We start from the raw sequence: 17,593 nt of genomic DNA, 5'->3' as shown, positions 1-17,593 counted from the left end.
CTGATCACCTGACATCTAACTGCTAAACAGCAACCAGTGTTTTACTACAGCTAACATCTAGAAATATGCCTGAAGAAGGGGACTAGATCCCAGAAAGCTTGCATTATTTAACTTTATCAGTTAGCCATTAAAAGGTATTACTTTTACAAGACTTTGTTTTTTTCTACCTACATATATTGTTTGGCTAACACCGTACATAAACATTTTTACTACTATATACATATAGCTTGAATTCCTTATCAGTGAGGGTCACACTGTAGTCACTTCCTGTCTGAGCCAGGATTGAGTTAGCCACTTACATACCTGATATTTAACTCTTTCAGGCAGAGAAAGAAAAAAAAGGAACACAGCATAGTTATGTGTGTGCTAGGCACTGTACATACCCATGTCTATCTCATCATGTCACATGTCACCTCGGGTATCTTTTAGGTTTGTTCTTAACCTGAACTTGCCAAAACACTGTGCCATCTCTGTCCCCTCCCCTGTACCTCCTGTATGCCCCCTCTGTTCCTTCAGTGACCCCCTCTGTGCCACCTCTGCCCCCCTCCCTCACTGTGTCACCTCTGTCCCCCTGTGCTTTCCGTTTTTTTTAACTATTTTCTCAAAAACTACAAGGTGTTTTTGAAAAAGTGGTTTTGAGTTGTTCCCACAGAATACATTTTTTACATTTTTGTTTTGACAGGTCATTTGTAAGTCGGGGACTACCTGTATTTGCTTATGCTACCTAAAAATGCAAATAGCACAGGTGTGCTGCTCCATTCTGCCTCCAAAGTTTAAAAATAATTAAAGCAATAGACATAACTTAACAGACAACTGACACACATTTAAGTTCTCAGAACCCCAATTCTTTATTAACCACAGCTTGCTCACAATTACATACAGGAAATAGCACTAATGAAGAGTAGAATATGCAGGCAGCAATTTCCATGGGGTAAGGAACAATTTCAAAATTGCAACTATGTTTGACACTCGGCGGCTGTTAGGCAATTCCACACTTGGCACGTGCACCCTGTCTAATGATCCCTGTAAAATTACTGGTTACCGGTACTTATTCAGCAATATGTTTTTAATTTTATTTTTTGCCTATTAAGGTAACCCTCATACTGCTTAGCAAAAGGCAAGTATCTCCTGGCTGGTCAAGGATCTTACAGACTCCATATAGAGAGAGATGTTCCACAGAGTATATGCTATGCTGTTCAAAGCAAACCTGTAATGGCAACAGATGTTGATGACTTCGTTATAGCAGAGAGCAGGGAGATATCGATAGGAGAACAAGAGCCATTTTTGCATATTAAAGGGCCCTGTGCTACACTGTTGCTTCTTATTACATACTAGCTCTACTAGTGTTAGTGATGAGTATTGTGTTATAAAGCAGACCTTATGTGTCTCTTGGATGTATTTGACTCTGTGACCAAAGAACACTAGCAGACCTCATCACTGAAAGTGTCCAAAGGAAGTTTACTTTGCTCAGGCCAGATTTTCTTTCAAGAGAAAAGGAAAATCCGATTGATGGCTTGGGCAAAAAGTTCAGTCCTTCTTTCACTTTGTACATGAAACGTCAGGTCACACCTACTGTCCAGGTGCTACAACTAACAAACTTAGGGGAAGAGCAGTTTAGCCTACACTGGAAACCACTGGAACGTTGTACACACAAGGAAAAGAGTTTGTAGTAGAGGTTTTTTTTTTTACATTAAGAATCTTTCCGGACACCAACATGTAATAACATCATTGTACTCGGGATAGAAAGACTGAATTAACAAAGTGGAAAGCGTACAAAATATGTGCTATGGCTCAGTGATAGCCGACCTTCCTACCACCAGCAACCTTGTCATGACCTGTACGGAGAATTATGTTCCAAAGTAAGACAGCGAGGGATGAGAATATGAGATCGGGCGCGGTATTCCCGCAAATTGGATTCAGAAAGGAAAGAACAGACAACACCTAAAGCCTGTTACAGGACATGTAAGATTATGAAATAACTTGCATAATGCAATACTTGTAATTTTTTAACAAAAATGTAAGTATTTACAAAATAAGACCCATTTTTTTTAATTTTTTTATAACATGAAGCAAATCATTCTGCAGAGACCACACCTTTTTTTTTAGTTTTTTTTTTTTAGTTCATAATGAGTTCCTGTTTTTTCTTCTTTTTTTGTGATGTTGCACATTTTCCATATTGTTATCGCATGATCCGTAAATATAGGCAAATAAGGGACTAATGGTCATCAATGTTCATCCAGACAGCTCCTCCTGGAGTTCCTTGTTCCTACGGACCTCTTCAGCATGCCTCTCCTGAAAAGCAACAACAGATCGTGAGAAACTCGAAAAAGAACAAGTAAAAAACTAAAAATGTATTCATTTTTTCAAAATATCCATATAGTACAAATGGGATTAGCCACTTCACCACAAGGGTTTTTTTTCCCGTAAAATTCAGAGCAATTTTTAAACTTCAGTGCTTTTTCTATTCATTCAACAATAACTTTATCACTACTTTTCACACCTAAATTATCTACACATTGTTTCTCCCTGCAAATTAGACTTTCTTTTAGTGGTACTTTTTATTTTATTTTGCATGCATTTTAAAGAGAATAAGAAGAAAAATGTTTTAAATATGTATTACCGGTATTTCTTAGTTTTCAGCTATTACAGGTTTTAAATAAAATGTGCGACTGTAGCTAAAAATCACACATTTTATTTGTCCTGGTTATTACATCATTGAAATTATGTCTTGGTATGTATGGTGACAATACTTTATTTGGAAAAAAAAGTTTTTTTTTTCCATTTTGTGTTTTTTGTTTTCTCATTTCAAGCCCTAATTTGAAAAAAATACCCTCATGGCATACATATTTAAAAAGCTAAACCACTAAAGTAACAACTTATGTATTGTCTTTTAAATTCCATCACTTGGCTCTGTTTTTTCACAAGTGCGTTATATGGAGAAGGGGGCAGAAGGGCTTGATGCGCACATTATAGGTATAGGACATTTATTTTGTACTATTTTTTATGGGGGTTTTTTTGCCCTGGCTGGAACAGTTATCATTCATTCATTAGACACTTTTATTGGTTTTGGGAACACGTTTCTTATTATCAATTTGTGCACTGGTATGTGATGCCGGGGGGGCACACGCTGCTCGTAAGTACAGAGACGAGTATCTACGTCCCTGGGAGCTTAAGTGGCATTTTCAAGGACTAGATGGGAGGGGAACTGGTTAAAGTGGAACTATAGTCAAACTTTCCCCACTGTAACCTGGATGGGTTGATAGACTTATTTTTACTTTGTCCTGAATGCTAGTCTGCAGTGAGCTCACAAAATGCTCTTTGATCACTAATTGCATGGGAAATAAAAATAAAGCAAACATAAAAGAGAGCTTATGTGTGCAAGCTTTGGTGATTGTAAATAGAAGAGAGCTATTTTTTCCTCACTGTAGAGAATTTGCAATGAACTGGATAAAAAAATATTTGTTTGCATCTCATTGACCATCCCTATTGGATACCAATTTTTACATTTTTCATTTGTAATACTTTTTGCTTGGTTGCAGTTTGCAGAACAGTTGAACTGTGCCAGTTGTGCTGACCTTTCCATTAACACGAACATCACAGAATAATATTTCCTGTAATGTTCCTGTAAATGTTTTCCATTTAACTGATATGTGTGCCCTGAAGTAGATAGGAGTCTGAACTGCTAAATATTAACCAGTGAAAAATCACTTCTTTATATGTTTTGTGAAAGTGAATTCATCCACAGTATGGGCACTACTATGTGACTACTGTAAATTCAAACCACACTTAATAGTTGCTTTACTAAAGGTCTGTACACACATCCAATTTTTATCTGCAGATGACTGACCAATTTTACCACTTCCATGTAGTATGAGAGAACACCTACACAGTCTGTTCATATGTTCAAAATCGGTTGGCCTTCATACTACATGGCAGTGGTAAAATTGGCAAGTCATCTGCAGATTAAAGTTGGATGTGTATACGGAGTGTTAAAGAGAGTCTGAAGCCATCCAAAATTCTTCTTTTTACTGTTCATTTATCTTTAGCAATATGAGCATAAGTGAAACGCTGTATTCCTGTGGCAGAACGCTGTATTTAACCCCCCCCCCCAAATCCCCGGGGTAAAATCCGGGGATCGCTTCCTGTTAGAGGCAGAGCTTTGAGCTGTAGCTCTGCCTCTACCTGCGTCAATCCCCATTGATCGCTACCTCTCCCCGCCCCTATCCGTGAAAGAAGACTGAAATTGGTTAGTGATTGGCCAAGCATGATTAAAGGTGTGTACCAGGCTTGAAGGTTCAGAACAATGGTGAGCATATCCAACAAACATAGACCGGAATGTGAAATGTGACAAAATCTGCTAAGCCTGCGACTCTCAGACAGGTCATACCAAACCATAGTGAGGATGCGCACAAGTTAATAAATTAGCAGTTTTGTTATTGCAGTCATAGGCAGAGGTGTATCTAAGGGGTGTCAGGACTCGTTCCACAGGTGCCATAAGTGTCTGCATTAACTTTCCCTTCCTCTGTCCCTTGAAGGTCAGCCAGCATTTTGGACTTACAGAGACATTCTTGCTATGGCTGTATGCATATCATTATAATGGCATAAACAAATATTCACTGTAACGGTTGCGGAATCGTTTCCGTGGTCAGCGCACCAGGCGTGCGCTGACGCGGTGGAAATCCTCCACAAACGTGTAATTGGGAGAACCCAGGTTAGGTGCAATGCACCGGTAGAGGGCAATTCCCACTGGCAGATGGAGCTGTGGAGTGCAGACGAGCCCTGCCTCTGCACTGCCACAGATGCCAGATGGGAATTGTACGGGCAGGATCAAGCAGGGCTGAATAGCCCTCAAAGAGAAATAGCACAGGGACATACAGAATGTGTGTTCACCAATCTAGTCGCCCCCCAGCGACGGTGAACACACATCAACGGAAAGAAAGCGCGAATGCAATCGCAAGAATGGCGATTGCCAACAGACACCAGACAGAGAAGGACAGAGCAGGAGAGAAGCAAAGGCACAGCAAACAAGAATCAGAACAAATAAAGAAAATAACAAACGCTAACTAAACGCGAACACCGCACTCATTCGCAACATCGAACGCGTTTCTGCACGATCACCACGCGTTAGGCGCCCAGTGATAAGCGTGCCACCCTAACTAACCAATGACAGACAAACACGGAATAGAGAACGCGAACGCTTGCTACACGGTTACCTCACCGAGCCTACAGCAAGCGTTCGTATCAGACAAGACAGACAGACAGACAGGTGATGGCTGCCAGTAGCAACCGCTGCTCTGGCTAGCACCCCTAAGGCAGAAGTACAGAAGGAGGCACTGCCACTACCACTAGGGCTAGTGCGATCCAGACAGATAAACAGAAGGGGCTACCAGTAGCAACCGCTGCTCTGGTTAGCACCCCAAAGGCAGACTACAGAAGGAGGGACTGCCACTACCACTAGGGCTAGTGCGATCCAGACAGATGGAGCAGCCAGTAGCAACCGCAGCTCTGGCCTACACTCCCAGACAGACAGAACAATTTCCTGTCGACCACCGCTGGCGACAGGACAATCGCAGCAGAGACAACACAGGCAAAACAGATAAACTTTAACCTGACTGTACTAGAAGAGCTGCCTAGTGCAGTCCCAAGGTATTACTCTAAGGTAAACTTTGACAACCAAACAGGGCTGATACTCTAGGAGAGTTTCTCAGTAACAAACCATGAAAGATGACCAGCACAGGATTCTGGGAGAACATGGTATTTATACTGCCAGCCTTCAAAGGAGGCAGCTAGGCAATTTGCATAACAAATGTATGCAAATTCCTCAGCAGCAGAGCAGGTCTGAAACTTGCAAAGCAAAGACAGGTCTCTTTTCCAGAGACCTGCAGCCCTCAGACTTAAGGAATGGTCAAACAGCTGTCTGTCTGTGCAGACAGCTGAGCGGATCATTACACTAACCTTTTAGAAATCCTTGCTGTAGTTTAATATGATCCAAGGAAAAGTACTAAATGTTTGACATCTTATAGCAGAGGCTTTTTAGAAAAAGACAGACCAGATTTGCTAGATGTTTTCCATTCTTCTAAACCATTACTAAATCAGGTGTGCGGTAGTATTTGTACTGTTTGGAATCACAAATACCTCATGTAAGGTTCCTTCAGAGGCTGAGGTTTCACGCAAGTGGCTCTGTAATGTTTTGCCATGTGACCCATCACAAATGGTTATAACTGAAGGAGACCTATTTCCAGTAGAGTCCTGATTATCAGGAACTCAACAAACGGTCAGTCTCACCTTATTGCCCCAAATCTCCATCTAGGTTCACAAACTACTGATGCTGCTTCTGGACAATTTGCGCAGTGATTTCTGGGCTCCAAGGATGTGTTTCAAGGCACCCCAAGGCTCTCCTCCCCCAGCATTGGGCAAAAAAGCCTCCATAGAGTTTTTTTATTCAAATTTGTGGCCATTCTTCACACTACCGTGGTGAATGTGAGTCATCCGCGGCTGCCCTCAACTACTTTAGACCCTGGCTTTTGAATCACAGCTAGCTTGGTCACAGAGTTACTGCACAGTGCCTGGGGTCCTCCTGAGGTCCTCTAAACAGTGCTCCCACTCTACTGGGGTCCTGAAAAGAGGGCTGAAGAGTTACAGTGCAGTATACTGCTCTACAGTACAGGACAGGGGCCATCAATCTCTGGAACTGCTGTGTCACACTGCTCCTACTCTCATATTCTACTGGGGTCTTTCCTGGTTAATATTGTAGTCCTAAGGGGCTTACTTGTGCTTGAACTGATAACAAAAAGCAGCTGAAATTAGTTTATGGTATGTATACAGTGAGGGGTACAGCACTGCATTAGGTAGGCCAATTTTTAATGTTGAGTCTCAAGCAATCGGAAAGCACAGTTATCCTGCATCAGCCAATCCCTGTCGGTGGCTTATTCTTACCTTCTCTTGAAGACGTTCCATGAGGGAAGCTAGATAGGCCTCGCGGTTTTCTTTAATTTGTTCCATTTTCAGTATGAGTTTTTCCTCCGCCATTTTGCTAAAGTTATTGTTTTCCTCCAGTGCCTTCTGCAGAACTTCCCTTTCATGCTCTCGTTTCTCTGCCAGCTGCTTCAGGATCAGGGCTTCCTGAGACTGTGAGGAAAAGTAAGATGAGAACATTAAGTACTGAGTCACAGCATTCAGTCATTATAACTACCAGTGGTGTCACTACAATTCATGGGGCCCCACCAATGTTCACATCCCTTCCCTTGCCTCCTCTTGGTGTCCTTCACCGCCCTGGAGCCCATCTTACAAGGGTCATTAAACAAGTGTGGCCATCATGATCTTCACGCCCACAATAAGTGTAAGTGTCGCTTTAAAAACACCTGAACTGGCCCAAGTGTAGCAGCTCTTAAAGGGACCCTGAGCAAAACAAAAAATGCCATAATGAACTTACCTGGGGCTTCCTTCAACCCCCCATAGCCCATGAAGTCCCTTGGCATCCTCTGGGCTCCATCCATTGTTCTGCTGGCGGCTCTGTTAGTTGCACGGGAAACGGAGCCACCAGCGGAAGAACGGAGGGAGCCCAGAGAACGCCGAGGGACCACACGGACTACAGGGGGCTGGAGGCAGGTAAGTTCATTATGACATTTTTGTGTTCTGCTCAAGGTCCCTTTAAAGGAACTCCTAAGAATGAATTGACCACTGTCATTAGTGATGTTTTGTGTTACAGAATTACACTGCATTACTCTACACAGATGAGCCACAAGTTACCCTTCTCCTGTCCTCTGCAGCTTCCAGCTTTGCCTGGATGTCTTCTAAGGAAACATCCTTCTTCTTTGGAGAGGCCAAGGTGCGCGGAGCCTCGGAGACGGGGGATGGCGGTTTCAGGATCAGCTCGAAGGCTTGACCAGATGCACGCTTGTTAATCTGTTTCACCTCCATATCTACAATGCAGCAATTCAAAACAGGATTTCAGCAAGGATCACAGATTATGTTTGATGTATATGAGAATGAATAACAATAACATATTTCTATGCTAATGGATACAATTCTGCAGATAAAAATATTCTGACTGGAAAAATTGTGTTTGTTTTTGGCATTTGCACGAATTCATGGCAACAGGACTTCTAGGAACCAATGTATACAGAAACTCATGGGCGGTGGCTCACCTCAGCAGTTGTACAAGACTTGTAAGGGAGAAGCTCCTAATCTCTGCTCAGACATGAACATTACATGTGGCCTGGTGGAGGTCTGCTTGTCAGAGGAAATGGCCCTTCCTTCAAGCAGAAACCACTGACACTACCTTTCTGGCAGCTGTTGGGCTGCACGATAACCACTGTACATTACGCACCTAATTAATCACTTAAGTACCAGCAGTCTCTGGCCCCTTAGAGGAACACATCACACCAAGTGTTCTAAAATGACAATGTACAAATAATGTCTAAGTAGCTGTGTAAACATTTTCCTACTTTTCATGTTAAATATCAGAAGCAAAATCTTTAATTCATGGTTTATAGATTTTAGTTATGTTGGAATGTTTCATTTAAGGGTGAATCTCTGCTTCAATATCACGCTCTTTTTTGCATGTCAGACTGCAGAGTTACAGTATAAGAAAAGCCTCAGGTGTCAGGTTTCACACACTATTAAAAACAAGTTACATTTCCTCTGCTCTCAGCAGACAGCTCAGTCAGAGACACAGACAGCTGCCAGTGAGAGCTTTTTCACACACAGGGTTAACATATGTATTGTGAGGGAATCCCTCCTCCCCTCATGATTAAGTAGTCCGTCAGATTTGGCCATCAACACATTTTTTTAATGCTGTCACTTTAGCTCTTTTTTTTTCACAAGTGTTTTATTTTGGTTACTATGGGGGACGGGGCAGAAGAGGTTAATGACTAAAGGATAGTTATTTTTCAATACATTTTTAGTGTCATTTTACTATTTGCGCGCTAGATGTCCCTACACACTTTATCCTGTGTTCACAGGAAGTGTTTGTGAATTGTTTTACTATACTTTTTTTTAAAAGCCATGATCATTCACCCACAGGCACTTTGATTGGCTTTGGGAACACATTGCTAGGACAGGTATACATGTCCAGTTTGCAGCACCAGGTTAACATTTATTACAATAGAGCTCCTTTAACCTATTTTGGTTCCTGGACGTAGAAACTACGTCCAGGAACCATGCGCGCTACCGCGCTCCCGCGGCCGATCGCGCGCGTGCACGCGCGCTCCCGGCCCGCGCTTCGTTAGCCAGGCAATCAGTGAATCGGGCTATGGAGCCCGATCACTGATTCCTCTCCCCCGCTGAAAAAGCGACAGCTTCTCTCGGAAGCTTCGCTTTTTCTGGCTATAACGTACCCCATGCGTCGCTCTAAGCGTGTGTTACGCTTAGAGTGACGTCATGTAAACAAACTCATGGCCGCCATCTTGTGGCCAAAAAGTAATACTACAACTAAAAGTTAAAAAAAATGAAAATCAACACACATTTACATTATAAACATATTGTTTACCTCCCACCCTCCCAAAACTACCCAAATAAAATGTTTAATATAAAAAAAAACAAAAAACATGTAAATAAAAAAAAACATGTAAATATTTACCTAAGGGTCTAAACTTTTTAAATATCAATGTAAAGATGAAATATTTCTATATTTTTATTATTTTAAACTTGTAAATAGTGATAGATGCAAAACGGAAAAAATGCACCTTTATTTCCAAATAAAATATTGTCGCCATACATTGTGATAGGGACATAATTTTAACGGTGTAATAACCGGGACATATGGGCAAATACAATATGTGAGTTTTAATTATGGAGGCATGTATTATTTTAAAACTATAATGGCTGAAAACTGAGAAATAATCAATTTTTTTCCGTTTTTTTCTTATTCTTCCTGTTAAAATGCATTTACAGTAAAGTGGCTCTTAGCAAAATGTACCCCCCAAAGAAAGCCTAATTGGTGGCGGAAAAAACAAGATTTAGATCAGTTCATTGTGATAAGTAGTGATAAAGTTATAGGCTAATGAATGGGAGGTGAACATTTCTCAAGTGAAAACGACGGAACGCGAATGGGTTAATTATTCTGGTTTCAGCATCAGAAACTCTTCCAATAACTATATATTGGTATGTACTGTAACCCCAATCTCTCATTGGTGGTTAGCCTAGGCTCGATATCACGCAGCTGTCTGCCCCAGAGCACTGTGGCAGATGTGTTGTTATCTCATTTTTTTTCAAGAGAAGCCAAATTTTTTTAAGACAGTATTTTTACCTAAGAACAATTATGTTTTTATGCATTTCAATGGGAAAAAGGGAGAAAAATAGAAAAAAATACATTATTTCTCAGTTTTTACCAATTCCAATTTCTAAATAAAAAAGTGCTACTATAGATAAAAACCGCACATTTTATTTTGCTATTTCTCCCAATTATCCTAAAACTTAAATTATGTTGCTGTCTAGAGGACAAAATGTGCTGAAAAATGTGGCTTATATGCGACTACATACAATAGTTGCTATTATCTTCAAAATGAAAGCAGCACAAATCATATTTTTTCAGCACAAACAGGCGCATATGTAGCACTAACCAAACAAGATGGATTTTTTTTTATATCTGCTGATTTTAGGGAGGACAGATTCATGGAGCTGCTAGATTACTGTCCCCTGAAATGATTATTTCTATTAATTTTTGGTGACTGTTTAGGGATGACTCTTGTACAGATATTCTACTTGGCTGTAGTCTATAAATCTCTTTTGCTCTATGGAGAGGGGAGGAGAGAGCATGAGCAGAAGGTATAACTGCAGATGGATGCACATTATCCACTGTGGCAGATTGTTGAAGGGTCATCAACATCAGAAGACACCTGTACTCACACAAAATTTTCACCTGATAAACCATAATAGATGGTTTCAGCCCACAAATTTACAGTATGGGTTTTATAGCTTTCTTCTTGCTTTGCTTGCAGTAAAAGGGCTAGTTCAAACTGCACATACAGCTCTATGAAAATGTGAGAACATAGTTCTTACACTACAAGCCTAGTGCTGGTGACTTTTCTTTAAGTCCTGCTCCAGGCATTTTGGTGGGCATACATTCAAAATGGGCACTGAAGAAATTTGGGCGATGAACATATCTGCTAGTAGTAAACGGGTAAATGTTACTGATATTTTACTATTGCTAAACCTAGCCCTATTCTCCCATGAGCCCGATGCATAATCCTAACCATTCCCCCACTAATTCCTAACTGTAACATAATCCCCCCAGCGATGCTTAACTCTAACCGACTCCTTCACCAATGCCTAACCCTAAAAGACCCCACCCTCCAATGCCTAACCCTAACGACTCCCCTCCCATGCCTAACCCTAACGACTCCCCTCCCATGCCTAACCCTAACGACTCCCCTCCCATGCCTAAACCTAACGTCTCCTCTCCCATGCCTAACCCTAACGACTCCCCTCCCATGCCTAAACCTAACGACTCCCCTCCCATGCCTAAACCTAACGTCTCCTCTCCCATGCCTAACCCTAACGACTCCCCTCCCATGCCTAAACCTAACAACTCCCCTCCCATGCCTAAACCTAACGTCTCCTCTCCCATGCCTAACCCTAACGTCTCCTCTCCCATGCCTATCCCTAACGACTCCCCTCCCATGCCTAAACCTAACGTCTCCTCTCCCATGCCTAACCCTAACGACTCCCCTCCCATGCCTAAACCTAACGACTCCCCTCCCATGGCTAAACCTAACGTCTCCTCTGCCATGCCTAACCCTAATGACTCTCCTCCCATGCCTAAACCTAACCACACCAACCCACTCCAAACCTCCCGATATTCACACAGCTATATATGATAAATATCTGCTGCCGAGGAAGTTTGGACACTCATGTTAACAGTGACTATATACGGAAATGTTCCATTTATAGCCACTATTAACATGGACACCTATAGGGCTCCCAAACTTCCATGGTGCCTCTGGTGCTTTGATGTTACCTGCCAAAGGTGGTAAGATTAAATATGAAGTATTCTTGGAGATCTGAAGAAGTGTAAAGATACTATAAAATGAAATAACTGGACAAGCAGCTATTCAAAGCAGGTACCACTTTGTTGCAAAAAATAGTTTCAGAGAGAAGATTCAGATTTTTATATATGCTCTTTGATGAGTCCAACATGATTTGCTTGAAAAGGTCACATGTAGTTTAGTGTCTTGTTTAGAAAATGAGGGAACAAGGAGCACCCCCACACTGCCAGGTACTTACCATCGTATGAGTACACAGAGATGGTCTGAGGATCGGGATTGAAACAAGAGCAGATCAAGGAGAGCATAGACAGCTCCTTCATTTTTTCTTTGTAGGCTGAAATGAAAAAAAAGATAATTACATTTCTGGGGGAAAAATTGAGTATTTCAACCTTATGCCACAAGAAAACCAACTATTACAGTGCTCAGAGCAAGTATCTTACTCACTTATAAGCTCAGACAGACCTAGTTTTTGCAGCTATGGTCAGCTCGGTGTTAGAAAGTCAATAACAATTCTTCACTCCCCGCACTTTCAACAAGCTAGTATTGATTACTGCCGAGAACCTCAATTCCATCTTTCTCTGTTATCGCTGGGAAGATTAGAGCTACATTTCTGGCTGCCGCATGTCACTTGCACATAAATACTTCTGGCCTGGTCACAAATACACATTGCCTTCTGTGCTTCCCTTTTCACGCAAAAACTAATTAAAGAACAATCTGTGAAGATTCTTGTTTGAAGATAATGGTATTTTTAAAGCAGAATACACCAGATTCGACTAAATGCTTTATGAAGTGTATTCTTGAAAACATTTCACCACTAACCAAGCAGCTTCATTAGGTTGATGAAGCCAATTGGGTAGAAGTGAAATGATTGTAAGAATAAATAAAGCGTACATATCTAGTTGAAACTTTCCCGTTTGAAGCAGCCAAAACACCGCTAGTAGAATCCCTGAAGTCTGCATAGTGATGCAGGCCTGTAAACACACCTGCCAACGACAGAGGTACAGCTCTAATGCGAAACAGGGAAAAAGGGCGCAGGAGCCCTTGCGGAAAAAAATGAGCACCAGCATAGGTACCCATTATAAAAGCCACAATTTGCGGCAAAGAAGGGATATTTGGGTGCAAAGAGGCACCCAATAAAATCGCGGGCACTGAAGGCATGTCAATGTGCAAATTGCAGGATTACATAGTGGGTGCTCAGGAGGTCGTAGGGTTAGGCATCGGCAGAGGGAGGTCTAAGACTTAGGCATCAGCAGAGGGAGGTCTTAGGGTTAGGCATCGGCAGAGGGAGGTCTTAGGGTTAGGCATCAGCAGAGAGAGGTCTAAGACTTAGGCATCAGCAGAGGGAGGTCTTAGGGTTAGGCATCGGCAGAGGGAGGTCTTAGGGTTAGGCATCAGCAGAGAGAGGTCTAAGACTTAGGCATCAGCAGAGGGAGGTCTTAGGGTTAGGCATCGGCAGAGGGAGGTCTTAGGGTGAGGCATCGGTAAAGGAATAGTTCTGTGTGAGAGTGGGATCAGGTTAAGACAGTAAAATATCAGCAGAGATTACCAATATTTTACTGTTGGAATTAAGTGGTAGAATATCGGTCATTTTACCGATATTCTGCAGTCAGCAATCTTCTGGGCCCCTTTTTCCAGCCACCTTTTTTACATGAATGCCCTCTAATGTTAGAGTTATCACTGAGACTACCAAGGGATACTTCATTGGAACCCTAATCTAGGGGCTGTAGAACACTATTTGCTGCATACTGTTTCCAATCCTTTCTGAATCTCAAAAAGCAAGGACATCTGTAAGATAATGGAAATCGTGGGAAGCCTTGTAGTTTGGTAACTCACTTGCCGTGTGCGTTTCTGCATTTTTCTCTGAGTTTTGCCATTTGGTTTCTGAGTTTTTGTATGCGTTTGCATCTTTTATGCATTTTTTTAGGAGTTTGAGCATTTTAATAATCTCCTTTTTTCCAGTAGAGAAAAACACAGCATTATTTTTATTTTGTGAAAAATGCATACGAAATGCATGCATTTTTTACCCCCATAGGAAAGTATTGTATGCGAATCGTATGTGATGAAGCATTTCAAGTGTGAAATGAGCTAGAACCTGCCCTTCATATCAAGTACAGAGCCTGCAATCATTTCACAAACAACATCTCATGTTAGAAGCCAACTACAGGTCTGAGAGCCATGGGGAACAGCTGCCAGAGAAGGTGACTAACTAACCAAGTTCCGGCAGCTGAGTCACTCTGCAATTTATGTGAAGAAGGGGAGAGCAGCAGAACTTGCTTTCGGCAACAGAAGATTGATCAGGCAGGTGCTTGTATGTGGAGTTTTGGGTTGGGAGGTTGAGAACTCGCAGCACATATGTCTGTGGATGATACTGCTGCATTCTGAAACCCAGCAGTGCAGATAGTGACACTTATTGTCTACATTTTGCCAACCGTGCCACCCTTCTGATGTTTCCGATGGAATGGGCATGACTGCAGGAACCACTTGGCTAATCTCTTGTTCAGCCACATGAAGGGGAGAGGGACTTGGAGGATGGGGGTGACATCTAGATAGACAGATAGACAGAGAAAAATAATCTGAGGGCTCCATTGGTCGAGTATGTGGGGAGTGAGATTGGATTGCAAAAAGGAGAAAAATCTCAAGCATTTGTGTATATAACAGTTTTTTTTAGAGAGCGATATTTGTAATTCAGTTCTGCTGGTCCTGATATTTAGACAACTGAGTAATATAGTACAGTCAGAATTTGCAACTCTGTGCCTTCTCTTTTCTGTCCTTTGGAGGTGACCAACACAAAATGGGCCAAACCCCTCCCCCCAGAAAATTAACTGGAGAAGGTTAGCAGATAACTTAAAGCTCATAATTCAGCTCTCCCCTTTTGTAATACACTTCTAACTGTTAAAGAGACACTGAAGCGAAAAAAAATATATGATATAATGATTTGTATGTGTAGTACAGCTAAGAAATAAAACATTAGGAGCAGAGACATAAGTCTAATATTATTTCCAGTACAGGAAGAGTTAAGAAACTCCAGCTATCTATGCAAAAGAGCCACTTAGCTCCACAACTTTCAAAGTCGCAGAGAGCTCTGTCTTCTGAAGCTTATTATCTCAAGTGACAGTCACTCTATTGTTTTTTCTGTGCAGAGGACAGTTCAAAGTTCACTAGCCTGCTCTGTAAAATCATTTAGAATGCCGAGTAGCGTGTAAACTGCAAATATTAGAGAATGATGCAATGTTATAAAAAAAAAAATGACATAACTAAAAATAAAAATATGAGAATATTTTATTTGCTACTAATGTTTTAGTAATCATCCGTATTACACAACCAATTAATTATATCATCATTTTTTTCCGCCTTAGTGTCTCTTTAACCACTTCACCACTGAGGGGTTTTACCCCTTGAACACCAGAGCAATTTTCACCTTTCAGTGCTCCTTTCATTCATTCGTCTATAACTTTATTATTACTTATCGCAATGAAATGAACTATATCTTGTTTTTTTTTGCCACCAATTAGGCTTTCTTTAGGTGGGACATTATGCCAAGAATTATTTTATTCTAAATGTGTTTTTATGGGAAAATAGGAAAAAATGTGTGAAAAAATGATTATTTTTCAGTTTTCGGCCATTATAGTTTTTAAATAATGCATGCTACTGTAAATAAAACCCATGAAATGTATTTGCCCATTTGTCCCGGTTATAAAACCATTTAAATTATGTCCCTATCACAATGTTTGGCGCCAATATTTTATTTGGAAATAATGGTGCATTTTTTTCAGTTTTGCACCCATCCCTAATTACAAGCCCATAGTTTATAAAGTAACAGTGTTATACCCTCTTGACATAAATATTTAAAAAGTTCAGTCCCTAAGGTAACCATTTATGTTTTTTTTTTAATTGAATTTTTTTTTTTTAATTACAAAAAAAATAATAATTGGGGAGTGTGGGAGGTAATGAGTTAATTTATTGTGTAAAACTAATGTATTTGTATATGTAAAATGCTTTAGGGTGTAGTTTTACTATTTGGCCACAAGATGGCCACAGTGAGTCTTTGTTCATGCAACTTGTAAGCGTCCGGAAGGACGCTTACAGGAAGCACTATGAGTCTGGGAAAATCACAATGATCGCGCTGTTTCTCATAGAAGCAGCAGATCATTGCGGGGTCTTAGATCAACGAACGGGAATGGATTTTCCCGTTCATTGATCTCTGGGCGAGCGGGCGGCAGCGTGCACGATCGGCGGAAGTGCGCGCACGAGCGGTGGGAGCGCGGACAGCGGCGGTAGCGCGGGAGGTACGGATTTCTCCGTCCCTTGGTTTTATAAGGGTGGAAAAAGGGACGGAGAAATCCGTACCGCGGGGGGTAAAGTGGTTAAAGCAGTCTAAATACAGCATGATTTTAGCCTAGCTTCTACCTATTTCATTTTCAAAATGCCTAATATCTGAAGCCGAAGCACAGTGCATTCTGGGGCAGTTTGTTATTTTTTTTTAATTACTGGAAATACCTTCTGTGTTAAGAAAGCAAAATTCTGTTTAACATATATTTAAGAGCACTCTTTTAATTTTAATAGGATTTTTATTTTGAGTTTAATCTCACTTTAAGAATAGTGCACACACTAGACCATACATGTCAAACTCTGGCCCAGGGGCCAAATCTGACCCGCAGAGCCATCAAATTTAGCCCGCAAGTGGTATCCTCACTTTGCATTATGTTTGGCATACTCTAGACCACCAGGCAACCTATACTGGGGGTGAAGCCCTAGATCACAAGGAAAGCCATTTGGGGAGGGAGGGGGATAGCACTAGACACCAGGGAACTGTATAGGTGAGGGAGGTCACAAGACATCAGGGAACTATTTACGGGTGGGAGAGGAACCACTAGACACCAGGGAACTGTATAGGGGAGGGAAAGGTTCACTAGACATCAAGAAACTGTATAGGGGAGGGAGGTGGACACTAGACACCAGGGAAATACGTATGGAAAAGTGTAAAGGACCACTAAACACCAGGGAACTATATACGCAAGGGAAGAGGCATTAGACACCAGGGAACTGTATAGGGGAAGGTGGAGGGCCACTAGACACCAGGGAACCGTATAGGGAAAGGAAGACACCAGAGAATTTTATGGGAGGGAGGTGGCCACTAGACATTGAGGCTGGTCCTTGACTTGAGTTTGACACCCCTGCACTAGACTGTACTGAATCAAGTGTTTTTAGAACTATCCCCTGAAGTCTGTTGAGGTCAATTAATGCCAAGCTTTAGGCAATAATTGGAGGCTGAGTCCATAGTTCCCCTCCTCAACCCTTGCGGCAGAAGCCACTCCTTCGAGCGCCACACTTCGTTCCTCTTCCCCAGAGAAACAGATGTGTTGCTCAGCTACAGCTAAGTGCAGCATCTGCATAGCGCTCTGCTCCTGAACTGTCACGTGAAAGAGAGAACTAGCACTCACCACAAACCTCCCGCTTCCAGTCTGCATTCTGCTGTGAGAGTAAAGAATTTACTCTCAGAAAACATGCAGGTTACTACTTTCTTCCAATTGTGAATAAATAGGTAGGAAAAACCCTCATAATTGCTTTGATAAATCTGCCCCAGTATCTTTCACCGCCATATTCTT

At 41.6% G+C, this 17,593-nt stretch overlaps 1 protein-coding gene across 1 annotated transcript in view; it reads right to left on the bottom strand.

Moving 5' to 3' along the window:
• Nucleotides 1–823: 823 nt before the first annotated feature.
• STMN2 (stathmin 2) overlaps nucleotides 824–17,593 on the bottom strand; it is a 79,667-nt gene continuing 62,897 nt past the window's right edge. The window contains exons 2-5 of the mRNA XM_068237525.1: nucleotides 12,226–12,321; nucleotides 7,750–7,922; nucleotides 6,937–7,128; nucleotides 824–2,292 (exon numbers count right to left, since the gene is read on the bottom strand). Coding sequence (XP_068093626.1) covers nucleotides 2,233–2,292; nucleotides 6,937–7,128; nucleotides 7,750–7,922; nucleotides 12,226–12,321 — 521 coding nt within the window. The 3' untranslated portion in view covers nucleotides 824–2,232. The remainder of the gene's footprint in view (nucleotides 2,293–6,936; nucleotides 7,129–7,749; nucleotides 7,923–12,225; nucleotides 12,322–17,593) is intronic.

This window comes from Hyperolius riggenbachi, chromosome 5, assembly GCF_040937935.1.
Source record: "Hyperolius riggenbachi isolate aHypRig1 chromosome 5, aHypRig1.pri, whole genome shotgun sequence".
NCBI lineage: Eukaryota > Metazoa > Chordata > Amphibia > Anura > Hyperoliidae > Hyperolius > Hyperolius riggenbachi.
This window is presented reverse-complemented; position numbering and strand designations above follow the sequence as displayed.